We start from the raw sequence: 17430 nt of genomic DNA, 5'->3' as shown, positions 1-17430 counted from the left end.
AGCGGAGCCATGCTTGTGCGGCTCCACTAATTAGGTGGGTGGCTCTTCATTCTCTTTTGTGCGGCCGCCCAGGTGTGCACCTTAGAGGAAGCTGTCTGCAGACCACCTGAATGAAGCTTATGGACCACTGGTGGTCCATGGACCACAGTTTGAGAACCTCTGCTCTAGGGTTATACCATTGCCCTGAGATCATTTTTGCTGGGAAGAAAAGCAAAAGCAGAACCTTTCTAAGCTGGTGGGCTGGCTTCCTCTTTTGTGGGATACCCCATTTATCCAAATGTTCTGATGTTCCCAGAGACCATCTGATAAACTTTCATTCTTTTGCCCTTGAATTTGCCTCCTAGTTACCTTCATTGTTAATAGTTGCAGCCTTTCTTGTAAATAAAAGAACAGATCCATATGTCAATGGTATAGCAAATAGACTGGAAGTACATTTTCCTATTTTCCCTCTGACATACTTTTTCACGTTGTGTTCCAGAGTGAAATGAGTGAAATCCGTCAAAGCAGAGGTGGATCTGTGATGGATGATGAAGAAAATCTAGCTGTGTTACGAAGGTGGGTACAGCTTGGTATACAACAGCCAGCATGTTGTTCTGATTGGACCGATCAAGGTCTACCATTACCATTTGGTTCAGCAGATTCACATGACTATGATATAGCCATAGGGATGCATAAAATGAACTTCCATCTTGCATGGTCCCTTACAAGTCTTTTTCCTTCAGCAAGAGTGATATGGGAGGATTTAGACTTCGTAAACTCCTCAAAATTGTATCTTCCAACCTCCTTCGTGGTTGGTTTTGTGCTCTGCTTCCTTCAATCAGCTGTATAAACCTTCTGTAAAAGCATACCTTCGACTGCACATTGAACATGACCCTCTCCCCCTCCCCCATTGCAGTTGTCTTCTCCACTGGCGCAAGACTGCAACTTGCTGGGATTGTCTAAGTATCCCCATGTTTATGACAAGATTAAATCAACAGATATTAAGACGATGCTGTAACTTTTGAAAAGTGAACCTTAAGAAAACTGTTTAATTTTACATTTGGTTACGATTCAGAGAAGCGTCTGAGCTTTCATGTGTTTCTCTGAATCAAGCCTCCAGACCAGGGATCGGCAACCTTTGGCACGTGGCCCGCCAGGGAAAGCACGTGGCAGGCCGGGACGGTTTGTTTACCTGCCGCGTCCGCAGGTTCAGCCAATCATGGCTCCCACTGGCCATGGTTCGCCGTCCCAGGCCAATGGGGACTGCGGGAAGCGGCGTGGGCCAAGGGATGTGCTGGCCGCGTCTTCCTGCAGCCTCCATTTGCCTGGAACGGCAAACCACAGCCAGTGGGAGCCGCGATCGGCCGAACCTGCAGACGTGGCGGGTAAATAAACCGGCCCAGCCCACCAGGGTGCTTACCCTGGCGAGCCGCGCGCCAAAGATTGCCAATCCCTGCTCCAGACTTTGAGGGGTACTTCTCATGGAAGGTAATCTAAGCTAGTGGAAGTGAATCAGTTGTGCTCTGTGGTATACATTGGACAATATTTTTCCCATTTTTAGTCTGCAGATTGTATTTTGGTTGTACCATGTATCTAATTTCACTTCCTCCAGGCCAACTTTCCATGATAAATGCATTAGTGAAAGAGGATTTTAAAGTTTCAGTTCAGATAGGTATAGAGTAGGGGTCAGCAACCTTTCAGAAGTGGTGTGCCAAGTCTTCATTTATTCACTCTAATTTAAAGTTTTGCGTGCCAGTAATACATTTTAACATTTCTAGAAGGTCTCTTTCTATAAGTCTATAATATATAACTAAACTATTGTTGTATGTAAAGTAAATAAGGTTTTAAAAATGTTTAAGAAGCTTCATTTAAAATTAAATTAAAATGCAGAGCCCCCCCCCCCCAGACCAGTGGCCAGGCCCAGGCAGTGAGAGTGCCACTGAAAATGAGTGTATTCTGGTGCGGGGGGTTTTCTCCTTCCCCTGAAAGATTAGAGATGGCCACTGCTGGAGACAGGACACTGGATTGCGTGGGCCTATGCTCTGAGGTGGTACTGAGAATTCTCTCAGGGGCTTGGCGGGCTAGTTCTTGCTCACGTGCTGAGCATATGTGGGATCACGAAAGAATTTCTCCCCATTTTCTGCCTGACCTAATGGTTTGGTCTCCTACCGGCTGTGGTGCTTTGTTCTAGTTTTGGTTGTTGGGTGTGATGTTAGTGGCCATTTGATATACAGAAGGTCAGACTATTTGATCTGTCAGTCCCTTCTGGCCTTAAACTCTATGTTGGGAAAGTCCCTAGTATTCCTTTGTCCACATCACAGAACCACCATATGAATTCCAAAATTAGTAATCTTGGTCCAGTACAGATCTGGGATTGGCATAGCAGGGTTTGCAGACTGAAATGTAGTGGCTCACCTATCTGAAAAATCCTTCACTCTAGCTGTCTCTAGCCATCACTGTTAGTTCCATGTGTTCATGAGCATGCGACACTTCACCCACCCAAAACCATGGTGAGGGAAAGAAATCCATGTTAACTGTGGAAAACAAATGTGACAGAGACATGGCATGATATTTCTTCATCATATGCCATAAATACTGATGCATAAAACGGCTTGAATATCAGATGACCAACTGAATTTAAAATGTAAAAATCTATCTTCAGTAGCACATTGTAGCTCTAACTCCAGCTCCTGCAGCACTTGAAAATGAAGCAGAACCCAGGCTTAAAGCATTTGATGTCACAATCGGCTGCCTCAGTATATAATTTTCTGATTTAAACAGCATCCACCACCCTTCCCATTTTTAGGAAAGACATTTTGACATAAAATATGGATATGCAAATATATGATATTTATATTCAGCATTAATTGTGTCTGTAATATAGGTTAAGGAATTTTATAAAGAGATTCATTAGTCTGTGAAATTAACAGTCCTTTCTTAATTATCTCTGTTAACAGCCATGTAATTAATGAACTTATTGAAACTGAACGAGCATATGTGGAAGAACTTCTTTGTGTTCTTGAGGTAAGTCTATTTATCCATATATCTGTTGGAGCTACTCCTCTGAGGAATTTATCCTTAAGTTTTATCCAGTAGTTTATCCTTAAATTAATAAATTCTAGCAAATGTACAATACAAAAAAAAACTTGTTTGCCTTATATATTATCTATCTAGAAATCATTTTGGGAGGACTGCCCCAGTGTCCCCAGGGCTTAGGGAATAGCAGTGATGGTCTAAAGCCACCTTTGCATTCTCCCCTCCTGAGCTATGTTAGGTGATCAGACCAGAGAATGTGGCTCATCATGCCCAGTGGATAATGTCTACATTTGAAAGTCAGACTTAAAACAACTTTGCATGCATTTCTTGATGTGTTTAAAATACTAAAGGACAGGATCTGCAATGATTTTTGTTACCTGCAGTAGCGTTATAAATGTGGATGAGCAAGAACAGTCATCTGAAATATCTGTGCTTAAGGTTGCATAGACACTATAGCTAGTTTTATACATTTCAACTGATAGTTTCAAAGAGTTACAAAAAAAATTGCAAATTACATACGAATAAATGATGTGGAAATATGCTAGCTTTGCCTTGAATGCGGTGATTGTGTAAACTTAGTTGCATTTTTATTTAACAAGGACATTCAGTAATTCTTCAAATTAACTCTTTAGAGACATTCGTGTGTGTACAATCCTTCTGAGCATTCATTTTAATGGCACTCAAGAAGAGCAATGTTGCAAGTGCTAATATTACATAATTGATGCAGAAATCTTCTTTGTTATCGGCTGCTAGCAGACTGATTTGTGGAAGGGAGACAGGTGTTGGAACTAATTAATCTGCCTCTCTCCATGTCACAGGGGTATGCGGCAGAGATGGACAACCCTTTAATGATGCATCTCATTTCACCAGGGCTCCTAAATAAGAAGGATATTTTGTTTGGGAATATGGAAGAAATTTATCATTTTCACAACAGGTTAGTGTTTGTGTTCAATCAAAGAAGCTGTGGGTGGGTGAGGGTAAGAGAATGAATGTTTTCAGTTATATGTTATACCATTTTACGTAGTACTGCTTGGGTGAGGGAGGGGGTCTCGGATTTTTTTTAATCATATTAAAGGACGCTGATTTAGTCCTTCTGCAGTATCTGATGCATTTAAATCCATATTGCATAGGAAAAAGAAGGCAAAGTACCTAAGGGAGACAAGGAACCTTGCATTGAGCTTTGTGAAGCTATCTAATATCTGCAAAAAGCATAAAACAACCAGTGCTTTGCTGTGTGCAGTCTGTCCGTTCACTCACCCAATTAATGGAGGAAGTTAAACAGTTTCAAATATAATAGAAATTGTCTTGCAACTATTACAAAGTTACTGTCATCACTCCATAATAACATGACCGATCCCTGGATATGGGTCTTTTTTTCTTTCCACTAAGTATTAACTTCTTGCCTCAGCCACTAACCATTTTATCCCAGCCTTGATATTCTTCTATATGGTGGTGGCTGCTGAATTTACACTCTCTATTAGGGAAATTGACCTTTCACAGGAGTTTGAATTAATGGTTACTGTTTAGAAGATCTTCCCCCACCGGGCAGAATTGGAACTGGTGTAGGAAAGATAAAAGTATAATTCCAAAAAGTTAAGGATGAAGGACAATTGTTACATTCATGTAGGATTTGGCCAACAATTTTGATTGGAAAATTGCCAACGTGTGATCTAGTTAGGCTTTTTTTAAAAGTAGTTTCACATACTATACTTGTCTTTGGGCCAATGTATGTGGTTTTACAGTCAGTTTTCTATTTCTTTAAATGTTTTTTTTCACTCTTTTTGGGTGAAAAGTCCACACAAAATGTGAAACTATCTTAGAGGAAATAGCACAAAATGCTGCCAGATGCACAAAGTAAACAAACGGAAAACATTTTTCTCCAATCCCGTTCAGTTATAGTAATCTTCTGTACCATTTCTAACAGTAGGTTAAACAAAAATTTCAGAAATGTAATTTTTAAATTTCGTGTCCCTTTCAAATAATGATTTGGGTGAGCATGTTTAGTTTTGTAGTACAGGTTGAACCTCTCTAGTCGGGCACCCTCAGGACCTGACCGGTGCCGAACCAGAGAATTTGCCGAACCATGGGAGGTCAATGGAGAGTGCCAGCGGGTCTCCATAGGGGTGCTGGTGGATGCTCTGCACCCACTAATTTTTCCTTGTGACTGCTCCAGCCCCGGAGCACCCCCAGAATCGGCACCTATGCCGGACCATGGATTTTGCCAGACCAGGAAGTGCTGGAATAGAGAGGTTCAACCTGTACAATATTACAGCTCTGATGTTCCCTAAAGTTTAGAAAATGAATTCTGTGGAGAAAGCCTAAGGAAATCGAAGTTATTACAACTGTTTTTTTTTTTTTTTTTTATTTAGGATATTTTGTCATATGACCTAACAAAGTTATCTTCTTTGTAGAATATTCTTGAAAGAACTAGAAAATTACATAGAATACCCAGAGCTGGTGGGAAGGTGTTTTCTGGAAAGGGTATGTATCATGTATACAGTGCGTTTTACTAGATCAGGGGTGGGCAAACTTTTTGTCCCAAGGGCCACATCTGGGTATGGAAATTTTATGGTGGGCCATGAATGTTCACGAAATTTGGAATTCGGGTTTGGGAGGGGGTGAGGGCTCCAGCTGGGGGTGCAGACTCTTGGGTGGGGCCAGAAATGAGGAGTTCAGGGTGAGGGAGGGGGCAGGGGCAAGGGGTTGGGTGTGGGGGGTGAGGGGGAGGATGGTTAGGGCTCCGGCTGGGGGTCAGGTTCTGGGGTGGGGCTGGGGATGTGCGGTTGGAGGTGCAGGAGCGTGCTCCTGGGACTGAGGGGTTTGGAGGGCAGGAAGGAGATCAGAGCTGGGGCAGGGGGTTGGGTGGTGGGAGGGAGTCAGGAGTGGTCCTTGTTGTCTTTTAATGTCATTTATCATTCTGGAACTGAGACTGTGATGATACTCCCTCGTAGGGAAGTCATAGGGTCAAATTCAGGCCTTGTAAATGTAACCCAGCTCTGAGGTCCGGCTGCAGCCTTCTCCGTTTTCTCCTCAGAGTTCTTGGTTCACCTATAAGGGTGCCACCCAAGGAAACCCCTCATAGTGAAGAGAACATAAATGGGCTTTAGATGCTATAGTCAATGAGCCAGTCCATTAGAGACCCGTTGTGGTGTTTCAGGAGCACTCCCCTCTAAAGGGGTTACATAAAAATAGGCGCAATGCCATTGTAATGTACTGAGTGCACCTGTTCATGCCAAGACTAAAGTTGGGCCATTGTTTGCTGCAGCTATTAATACTTTATAATTCATTTGTGAGGGTTTTTTACAATAGTATTTTTCTTTGTAAATGAGGACAAGTATCCATTTTTAAAATCGATGCAAATTCTTAAACTCAGAGGTCAGAATTGAATGACCCATTAACTGCTACACTGGATGAGCCAACATACCTTTTAAAACAGAGGTGGGCAAACTATGGCCTGTGGACCACATGCGGCCTGTAGGACTGTTTTGCCCCGCCCTTGAGCTCCTGGCTAGGGAGGCTACCCCCTGGCCCCTCCCCTGCTGCCCCCCCCCCCCCCCCCCCGCACACACACACACAGCTACACCGCTGTGCAGGCAGTGCTCTGGGCGACGGGGTTGCACGCTCCTGCCAAGCAACACGGCAGCGTATCTGGCTCCGGCTGAGCGGCGTGGTTGCCAGACATGCTGCTCTGAGTGGCATGGTAATGGGGCTGGCGGGTTGGATAAAGGGCGGGGAGTCCCAGGGGGCAGTCAGGGGACAGGGAGCAGGGGCAGTTGGGGTAGAAGTTCTGGGGGTGGTCAGGACGGGGGGGTGGATAGGCGTGGGGTCCCGGGGGCCTATCAGGGGGTGGGGGTGTGAATAGAGGTCAGGGGACTGGGAGCAGGGGGCTTGGATACGGGTCGGGGTCCTGAGGGCGGTGAGGGGTGCGGGTTCCCAGGAGGGGGCGGTTAGGGGATAAGGAGCAGGAGGGTTTGGATGGGTCTGGGATTCTGAGAGGGGGCAGTCAGGGGGTGGAAAGTGGGAGGGATCAGATAGGGGGCGGGGGCCAGGCTGTTTGGGGGAGGCACAACCTTTCCTACCCAGCCCTCCATACAGTTTTGCAATTCCAATGTGGCCCTCGGGCCAAAAAGTTTGCCCACCCCAGTTTTAAAGCATTGAAATGTTAGCTAACATAGTGATCCATTTGGGTGAATGTTTTCAACACTATTATAGTTACACATGTGACTTGAAGCAGTTGTTTAACACCAGCGTTTGCTCCTGAAATAGTGGGCTAGACTCCATAAGTGTTGCTTTTAAAAAATATATATATGAATAGGTTTGCTTGATTTAAAAACTAGCTTCTTCACAAAGTTAAACCCAAACATGATATTCAAGATGCTTGCCTCAAAGAAACTGGGCTTGGGATGAACTCAGCAAGGAAACTGAGCTGTTTCCACAGAGGAAATAGAAAAGAAACAGAAAAGAGAGTAGAGCTGGGTAAATACTACAATAAAATAACTAATCGCAAATATTCATGAAAATAAAAACTTGCATTTGCTTTCATAATATTCACAACCGGTAGCACTTTTGGTCAGAAAATGAAACTCACTACTCTGCAGAGGGCCAGCATAAAGCCTATGTAACACATAAGCCCCATTTAAACTCTATTTAGAGGGCTAAAGTAGAACTTGCGTATCGCTTAGGCTTTGTCTTGGCCCTCTCTACAGGGGCAAATTTGACCCAGAAGATGATAGGTTCATAAATACCTATGTGAATATAACACAAACGTTTCTCTACTTTAAAAAATTTCAATCATACAGTCAGGGAGCAGAAATAATACCACATGGCTTACGTGATCAGACATATCCTTGAATAACAAATAGTAAAACCCTTGAAGACATTGACTAATGCACAACCAGTTGGGTAATATGTTAGTGCAAAGTGTTTGAACACTTTGTAATAATGAACAAATTCATCAAATTCAAATCTGTATGCAGATAACTCCCAAACAGAAAAACTGCAAAAGTGTTTGAATAAATTATGTGCTACAAAGGCTTCGCACCACTCCACAAGAGTATACCACATGATTCTATTGATGGTAGTAGCACTTATTATTTCTGACTGGATAGCAAAGGCTTGTTATGGATTAGCTATCAGCAACATTTATCACCTGGATGCAGCTGGTGACATAGCAACCTACCTCTAAAGAGCATCTCTCTATTTTATTACTGTTTGCTTGTACTTCTGGTTACTATTAGAATACTATATAGACTTATTTCTTTTTCATATATTACTTTAAGGGATGGATATAATATATATATGGCTTGTACACAGAGGTAGATTTACAGTGAAACACAGGGTGCCCTGGCACGAGGCCCCCCAACAACAGGGGGCCCCAGGGCCGGGCATCTGCAGGGACAGAACCTTAATCCTGCCGGCTCCTGGGGCTCCTGCTGCAGGCTCTGCACCAACCGGCAGCCAAGCTCTCCCCTCCCCCGAGCATGCCGCATTCCCACCCCTCCCCCTCCGAGCGCTGCCCCCACAGCCGAACAGCTGTTTGCTGGCACTCAGGTCTCTCCAGGAGGGAGGGGGAGAAGCGGGGCTGCAGGGCGCTCGGGGGAGGAGGCAGGGGTAGGGCCTTGGGGAAGGGAGTGGAATTGGGATAGGGCGGAGCAAAGGCAGGGGCCCGCACTCCCCCTACACATTACCCCCCTGCCGTGAGCAGCTCACGGCAGGGGGCTGGGAGCCCCCCCACGACCCCAGCCCCTTGCCCTGACAGCTGCACCACCTCCCCCAGCCCCATGCCCTGACTCCTGCACCCTCCACATCCCCCCTGAGCACCAAACGGGAGCTCCTGCACCCTCCCCACACATTCCCACCTGAACCCCTCACACCAAATGGGAGCTGCCCCTGGTAAGTGTTCCACACCCCAACCTCCTGCCCCAACCCTGAGCCCCCTCTTGCATCCTAACTCCTGGCCAGACCCCGCATCCCAACCTCCAGCCCACTCCTGCACCCTAACTCCCTTCCAGACCCTGCACCCCCTCACATACCCACAGCCCTGACTCCTGCACCACCTCATACACCCCCAGCCCCCTGCCTTCCCTGACTCCTGCACCCCCCCTACATCCCTACCTGCACTCCCCACACCAAACAGGAGTTGCCCCAGATAAGCGCTCCACACCCCAATCTCCTTCCCCAGCCCTGAGCCTCCTCCCACACCCTAAGTCCTGGCCAGACCCTGCATCCCAATATTTTTTTACTTTTAATGAAGTGCTCTTATCCAAAGTGCTTTACAATAGTTAGCTAATGGTACAAACAATATTTGGAAAAATCATTAAGTTGTCCGCCAAGACCCCCAGCGATTTTCAAGTGGTCTGTGGAAAAATAAGTTAGACTACAAAAACAATCAAGGTATCTCACTTTATTTTCATTTACGTCCTATTACTTCTAGGAGGAGGAGGAGGAATTTAAAAAAATGAAAAACAGGGGTGGGGGGGGATAAGAGAGAATGTTCTTTTTCTTGGCTGGGTCCCAAGGAGGGGCCCCAAAAATGAAGCTGAGCACAGGGCCCCACTAACTCTAAGTCCACCACTGCTTGTACATATTTAACAGAAGTAAGAATTAACAAGAAAATGTTGTTTTGAAATTCTGCAATACAATATGCAAATTCATAATATCCTTTAAAATGATAGTGAATATTTTAACAATATTTTTTGCCAATAAGGTTCCAGGGAATTATAGTGTTGTTTGTCCTGTTTTTTCTTAGTCTCATAGGCAGGCATTCCTAAGAATTTTAAGTACTTTTACTAAAAAGTTCAGTACTCGAATTCACAACAACCTTTTCCCCCAAATTCAGATGGAAGATTTCCAGATTTATGAAAAATACTGTCAAAATAAGCCCCGATCTGAAAGCTTATGGAGGCAGTTTTCAGACTCTGCATTTTTTCAGGTATACTTATTTATTTCTTCAAAATATTTGTATTTGTAAATTGATATATTTTTCTCAATGTTTCTAAGGCTGAAAGAAAGACTTTATGTATTAACGAAGTGCTAAATTCATTTTAGGAATGTCAGAGGAAACTTGATCACAAGCTGAGTTTGGATTCCTACTTACTGAAACCTGTTCAGAGAATAACCAAATATCAGTTACTGCTGAAGGTAAGGGATACAGAGTGGTATTAATGCTTATGGTTTTGAAGGTTGCACATTTTTAAAAATTACATTATTTTGTAATTGTGTGTCATCTACTTGTCTCATCCTACCCAGAGAAAAGCCTAAAAGACAGCAGAAATAAGAACATACGTGTACTTTCAGGTCATGAAGGCTGATGGACAGATCCCAGTCTGCCATCTTCTTGTTCCCTTCTCTTGTTTCTTTGATTCTAAAAGCAGGAAGTGAGCAAACTAGTCTTTCTGTATATAGTCTTTGCTTAACTGTTGCTTTTGCTTTTATTCTCCCTCTGGGAGTCTGGGTAGACAGAAGGAGGACTAAGATAACCAAACTTGCAAGGAATACTTCCCATTTACTTAAAACTTGTGACCATTGGAGGAATTTGCACCATGGATTCAAAAATGTGCTCAGAAAAATGCCTCTGTAGTTAAATAGAAACTCTGCAAGATAATGCAGAGGGATACATTTCAGGTATCAAGTACTTCTTAATTGACACCCACTGTATGTTTTTAGAAAATATATGATGATGTTGAATTTTATAGTTTTATATTAGAAGCCTGAAATTTTTGAAAATGCTACACCAAATTTCCAAACATTTAAGACATGTCTGATTTTTTTCCTTCATAAATTATTTAATGGACATTCAAGACATAACCTTTTCCATGCATGTATATTACTTGTTTTAACAAATGCTTCACATACATGCAAGTTAAGATTCCAAAACTAGTTTTTAAAATTATAGTACACTAATTATTTAAAAATAACATTGGATCAAATTTGCCCTGGGCACAAATCCATTGAAGTTTATCAAGCTATAACAGGGATGAATTTTGCTGATGATGTTTAAATATGAAGAGTGGAATAATCAAATGATTTCAGAAGTCTCTCTTAAAATATCCTTAGTTCCTGCAATTTGACCTGCCTGAGTGAACCCTAATTCCTATGTGATCTCCCCCTGAAGTTAGTGGAACGCTACATGGATCAAACTGCAGGACTGGTGCCATAGAAAAGAAAAGAGCATCTTCACTTAGATTTAAAGTCTTTGGTGAAGGACTGCCTCCTTGTTATGTTTTTGGGCAGTGCCTAGCACAGTGGAGCTTCAATCTGTGACCAGGGCTCCAGGCTACAATCTAAATAATAATAACAGCTTAAAATGAGCATGATCTATACTTCAGTTTTAGAGCTAGGTAACAATGGAAAGATTTTCCACAAAAATTCATGCCAATTTTCCACCATTTTAATAGTAACTGTTTGCAAGATTGGGCTGCATAATCCTCATTTACAGATATTTACCTACTTTATCATTTACTAATGTTTGTAAAGTGCTCTAAGTGTGAATTGTTAAGTCCTGTCCCTGGTAGAGGTGAGAAGTAGAATTTAGAACCTTCCAACTCCCAGCCTTATATTTAATCCACTGCCATGTGACTTTTAGAAATTCCCATCTCCTCCTCCTCCTCGGGCCTTTTTCAGATGTGGCAAGTGGGAATTTTTGATTGAAAATGTCACAAAGGGACCAGATTTTTGATTTTGGTTTTTTTTGCACAAAATTTCATCAGCTAACTTTGAAAATTTGCCTCAAATTCAGTGTTGAAAGTACACTTACCTTGAGTATTAATAGTTATCTGTTTACAAAACTGAATGAGCATCACATCATTGTTTTTTCCACAGGAAATGCTGAAATACAGCAAAAACTGTGAAGGAGCTGAAGATCTGCAGGAGGCATTAACCTCTATATTAGGTATTCTCAAAGCAGTCAATGATTCCATGCACCAGATTGCCATTACTGGCTATGATGTAAGTGACAGCATTTCTTAATTATTTTTATACAGATACAAAAAGAAATGAGGTGTGTGTGTGTGTGTGTGTGTGTGTATAATAATGCAAATGGGATTGCGTAACTGTTTCCTTTTAACTAATATTTGAACTGTGTTGTCAAAAATAATGGGAAAATGGATTTCTTACATATTTCTCACCAATCTCATTACTAATACAAACTTTTAATAGATCTTACAAGTCCCAATCCCAATTTTAATAGATTTTACAAGTTGCAGATCCCAATTTTCCTCTTTAATTTTTCCTCTTCAGATACAAAGTGAGGTATAAAGTCTGTTTGATTCAACAGTGTACCTCAGAAAGAAGAGAATAAGAATTGTCATGTCAGTTGTCCATTTCTAGTGCTGTACATTGCCTGACAGTAGACCGTGCCACATGTTTCAGAAGAAGGCATGTTAACCGTTGCCTAATACTTTATCCTTGGAGGGAAATTTCCTCTAGAGATGAGCTGACGGGGGAGTTGTGTTGTAAAACCAGCCCCAGGAATTATAGCATCCTTTATCCTGGAAAGCAGTGACTCTGAAAAAGATTTGGGGGTCATGGTTGATAATCACGAACATGAACTCCCCACGTGACTCTGTGGTCAAAACAGCTAATGCACTCCTGGCTGCATAAACAGGGGAATCTTGAGTAGGAGTAGAGAGATTATTTCACCTCTGTACTTGGCACTGGTGTGACCACTCTGGAATACTGTGTCCAGTTCTGGTGTCCACTATTCAAAGAGGATGTTGATAAATTGGAGACAATTCAGAGAAGAGCCACGAGAATGATTAAAGGATTAGAAGACATGCCTTAGAGAGAGAGACTCAAAGAGCTCAATCTATTTATCTTAATAAAGAGAAGGTTAAGGGGTGAACTGATTACAGTCCATAAGTACCTATTTAGGGAACATTATATTTAATAATGGGCTCTTCAGTCTACCAGAGAAAGGTACAACAATCCAACAATTGATAGTTGAAGGTAGGCAAATTAAGACTGGAAATGGGTGGAAATTAACAGTGAGGGTAATGAGACATTGGAAAAATTTACCGATTGTCATGGTGGGTTCTCCATTACGGACAAGTTTGAAATCAAGATTGGATGTTTTTGTAAAAGATCTGCTCTAGGAATTATTTGGGGGAAGTTCTGTGGCCTGTGTTATACAAGAGGTCAGACTAGATGATTGCAATGGTTCCTTCTTGCCTTAGAATCTTATTCTGTAGGGTTCCCATTGATTTCAGTAGGGCCAGGATTTCACCTCCAAGTTCCATTTTATCTGAACCATCAAAGTAAAGAGGTTCAGATAAGACTTTTTTTGACTTTGGCTAATCTCACATCATTCTATATCATATTTCTCCTCAGTATTTGATGTGCTGTTGGATACGTATAATGATGTTACATGTGATTTGTTGTGAATTTGCACGTAATGGTGGATTCCTCGTCCTTTCTTCATTGAGAATGGTTAAACTCTAAATAAGAAACAGCATTGCTGCTCTGATATGCTGATTCTGTTCTCTTTAGGCTAATTTGGACCACCTTGCATCACATAACTTTGTATAAATTCTTCCCACTTCAAGTTTAATAAACCAAATAAATTATGTATAAAGGAACAATGTCAACCATTTTTTAGGTTTCAGAGTAACCATTTTTTATTATTTTTTTAAAAACATTTTGATAGAGCACCTTTTTTACAAATATATATACACACATACCTACACACACAAATTACAGGGGTTTTCTGCTCTCCTGTCTAATGCTATCAAACAGGGCCGGCTTTAGCAAGAGTGGGGCCCGATTACTGGGGGCGGGGCTTGCGGCAAGCCCCGCCCCCAGGAATCGAGCCGCACTCCGGCTGTGTTCGCCAGGCTTGGGTCCGGCCCAGAGCCCCTCGGCGGCCAGAGCCGAGCCGCGCCGTGCCGCAGGGGCCGGGCCGGGGGGGGCCGGAGCCGAAGCCGCGGGGGCCAGAGCCGCGCCGCGGGGCCAGACCCGAAGCCGCGCCGGGCCGTGGGGCCGGAACCGAAGTTGCGCTGCGGGGGCCGGGCCAGAGCCGTGGGGGCTGGCGCGCTAGGCCGGAACCGGGGCCGGACTAGGCTGTGCCTCCCCAGAGCCCTTCTCGCACCCCCCGCCACCCCAGGTTACCTGGTGCTGCCTGCCCGCCCCTGCTTCTTTTCAGACTTCCCGCGAACCTCTGATTCGCGGGAAGCAGGGGAGGGGGAGGAGCAGGGGGCGGAGTGTTCAGGGGATGGGAGGAGGGGGAAGTGAGCTGGGGACGGGGTGGAGAGCTGCAGCGTGGGGCCCTCTTAGCGTGGGGCCCAATTCAGACGAATCAGCTGAATCAGCCTAAAGCCGGCCCTGCTATCAAACATTCTTGGGTCCACCTTCCCTTACTGATTGTGGGAGTTTCGGGCAACAACAACAGTATTGCCAGAACAACATTTTCAGATGGAAATGTGTTTTCAAGTTGATAGTCTCTTCAAAGTGTAAACAACTTCACTGTTCTTGTTTCAGGGAAACCTGAATGAACTGGGCAAGCTTTTAATGCAAGGATCCTTCAATGTATGGACTGATCATAAAAAGGGCCACTCAAAAGTGAAGGATTTGGCACGTTTCAAGCCAATGCAAAGGCACCTGTTCCTCCATGAGAAGGCAGTGTTGTTCTGTAAAAAGAGAGAAGAAAATGGAGAGGGATATGAAAAAGCACCTTCCTACAGTTATAAGCATTCCTTAAATGTAAGATTTTTAGCAATCATATTAAGAATAAGATAAAAGTAGTACCTAAGCCTTTGAGCTGCTTTAATATAGTATATTACGTTCACCCACTGAAGACATTTTATACCTATAACTTTATTTGTAAACACATTGGGCTGGTCTACACTGGGGGGGGATCGATCCAAGATATGCAACTTCGCGTAGCTCAAGTCAAAGTATCTTGGATCGAATTACCATGGGGTCCAGACGGCACGGGATCGATGGCTGCTTCTCCCCTGTCAACTGCGCTACTGCCGCTCGCTCTGGTGGAGTTCCAGAGTCGACGGTGAGCACGTTTGGGGATCGATATATCGCGTCTTAACGAGACTCGATATATCAATCCCAGATAAATCTATTGCTACCCGCCGATACAGCAGGTAGTGAAGACGTACCCATTATGTGCCCAATATATTTTGCTATCTTAAACCCCTTAAGAATTTTTTGCAGTATGGAATTTGCACTTTGAAGCAAGTCTGGCCATTATTGTTATAATCTCTGCCTTTTATGCTATTTACTGTGTCCTTCCTGTCATCCCCATCTCTCCATAGCCTCCCTTTTTTAACTCCAATATCTTCTGTTTTGAGTTACAAAACCATATTAGGTTAATATAGTCCAGATTGCGATCCCCTTATCCATGTTAAATTGGTAATTGGGACTACTGAGGGAATAAGGTCATCCAAAATGTAAGGGTGTCCAAATCTGGCCCTTAAATATGAGATAATTTATGGGTCTGCCTTGATTAATTTACAGAATCTCCCCTTTCATCCTGACACATTGGTGACAGCTGAGAGTAAAGCCCTAAATCTCTCCTGCTTCAACTGCATAATGCGCGGGTTGTACATGATCAATATATTCTTTTGTCTTGAGTGTAAAACCTCAGATCAGTGATGAAAAGATTACTCTGCTGAATAAGTTTAAACAGTTCAGTGTATTGGGATACAAGAAGATGACTAATGGGCCTCTGTTATTTTAATTGATATTAAGCATGTTAACATCAGTTTGTTGTGTTTGCCAGATGACAGCTGTTGGAATAACCGAGAACGCTAAAGGTGACTCAAAGAAATTTGAAATCTGGTATAATGCGAGGGAAGAAGTTTACATCATTCAGGTAATGGTGCTTCACTTCAGTTTATATGAACTCATTGGCTTATATTTCTGTTTTACGTACTGATCGTTTTTAATTTCTGAGCCATGCACTTTCATAGAATAAATAGTGGGGTGCTTTCCACACCTGCTGTATGTTTGGAACTGTTGCTCCTACTTACAGAAATTGTTTCTTAGCAATGTCACTTGGACAAGGAGCCTATGTAGAGACATGTGCAGCAAGTCTTGTGTAGCCTGAAGAGAATTAAAAGTTGTGAGACTCTTTTCTGGTTTGGGTATGAGCCAGTAATGCTTTCTGACTTCCAATAAGGGAAGTAAATGGACCCTATATACATCACTATACAATCCAGATTCACAAAAAAAATACCTGGTGAAGCATTTTTCATGTTTGTGCGTAAAGGTCTTTGAATATGTGTAAGAGTCATTTAACCAGATCCTCAATATGTGCAAATCACTACTGCTCAGTTGAAGTCAATGGAGCTACAGTAGTTTACACCAGCTAAGGATGTGGCCCACTTACTGTAATAGGAGCCATTCAGCAGAAAGACAGGAAAGAGGAAAAATATAACTCTTAATTTCTCTCTTCTTCTGATGAATTATGAAGGTAAAAAGTGAAGTATTATTCAACACTATAAAGCTTTTTGGGACACAATATGTAAGATGTTACAGGATGTAATGGGTTTTTTACTGTATTACTGTGTACTGGTAGAATGAGAGGAAAATAGAACCCACACGCAGAGGTGAATGCAGAAGGTACTTTAAACAGAAGAGGCACTCTTTTTTTAAAAACACGAGAAAGTGTGGTCTCATTTTATAACCTACTAATCTACAGCTTGCAGCCCAGTAGTATTGTGACACAGTTCCGATGTCATTTAGTACTAATGTGGACACGAGAACGAATGGATATAAACTGGCCGTGGGGAAGTTCAGGCTTGAAACTAGACGAAGGTTTCTGACCGTCAGAGGGGTGAAATATTGGAACGGCCTTCCGAGGGAAACGGTGGGGGCAACGGACCTGTCTGGTTTTAAGATTAAGTTAGATAAATTTATGGAGGGAATGGTTTAATGGTAAAACATAGTAGCCAAGGAAAACCAAGCAATGGTACGTAAATAGCATAATGGCCAACAAGGGTCAGGCTAGAGACTCTTGCCTACATGCTCGGGGTATTACTGATCGCCATATTTGGGGTTGGGAAGGAATTTTCCTCCAGGGTAGATTGGCTGAGCCTCTGGAGGTTTTTCGCCTTCCTCCGCAGCATGGGGCAGGGATCACTAGCAGGAGGTTCTCTGCCGATTGAAGTCACTAAAACACAGGATTGGGGACTTCAACGGCAGAGTCCAGGGAAGGGCCTTGTGGCCTGCAGCATGCAGGGGGTCAGACCAGATGATCATAATGGTCCCTTCTGACCTTAAAGTCTATGAGTCTATGAGACCGAAAAGTGGAGTAAAACTGTGTGAACTTATCCCCTGATCCTGCAAGAACTCACAGATGTGCTTAACTTTACACACCTGAGCTACCCATTGACTTCAGTGACACTGCTCAGGCGTGTAAAAATCAGCATGTGTGTGTGTTCAGGATTGATGAAAAATAGAAGATTC

At 43.1% G+C, this 17430-nt stretch overlaps 1 protein-coding gene across 3 annotated transcripts in view; it reads left to right on the top strand.

The window, feature by feature from the left end:
• Positions 1-17430, top strand: part of MCF2L (MCF.2 cell line derived transforming sequence like) — a 269080-nt gene that overhangs the window by 241146 nt on the left and 10504 nt on the right. For all 3 annotated transcript variants that reach the window (XM_054011206.1, XM_054011201.1, XM_054011212.1), the window contains exons 16-24: positions 479-555; positions 2937-3003; positions 3834-3949; positions 5427-5496; positions 9854-9946; positions 10063-10155; positions 11836-11961; positions 14488-14709; positions 15743-15835. In XM_054011206.1, coding sequence (XP_053867181.1) covers positions 479-555; positions 2937-3003; positions 3834-3949; positions 5427-5496; positions 9854-9946; positions 10063-10155; positions 11836-11961; positions 14488-14709; positions 15743-15835 — 957 coding nt within the window. The remainder of the gene's footprint in view (positions 1-478; positions 556-2936; positions 3004-3833; positions 3950-5426; positions 5497-9853; positions 9947-10062; positions 10156-11835; positions 11962-14487; positions 14710-15742; positions 15836-17430) is intronic.

Source organism: Malaclemys terrapin, chromosome 1 (genome assembly GCF_027887155.1).
Source record: "Malaclemys terrapin pileata isolate rMalTer1 chromosome 1, rMalTer1.hap1, whole genome shotgun sequence".
In the NCBI taxonomy this organism is placed as follows: Eukaryota; Metazoa; Chordata; order Testudines; family Emydidae; genus Malaclemys; species Malaclemys terrapin.
Note: the sequence above shows the minus strand (reverse complement) of the source record. Positions and strands in the feature narration are given on the sequence as shown.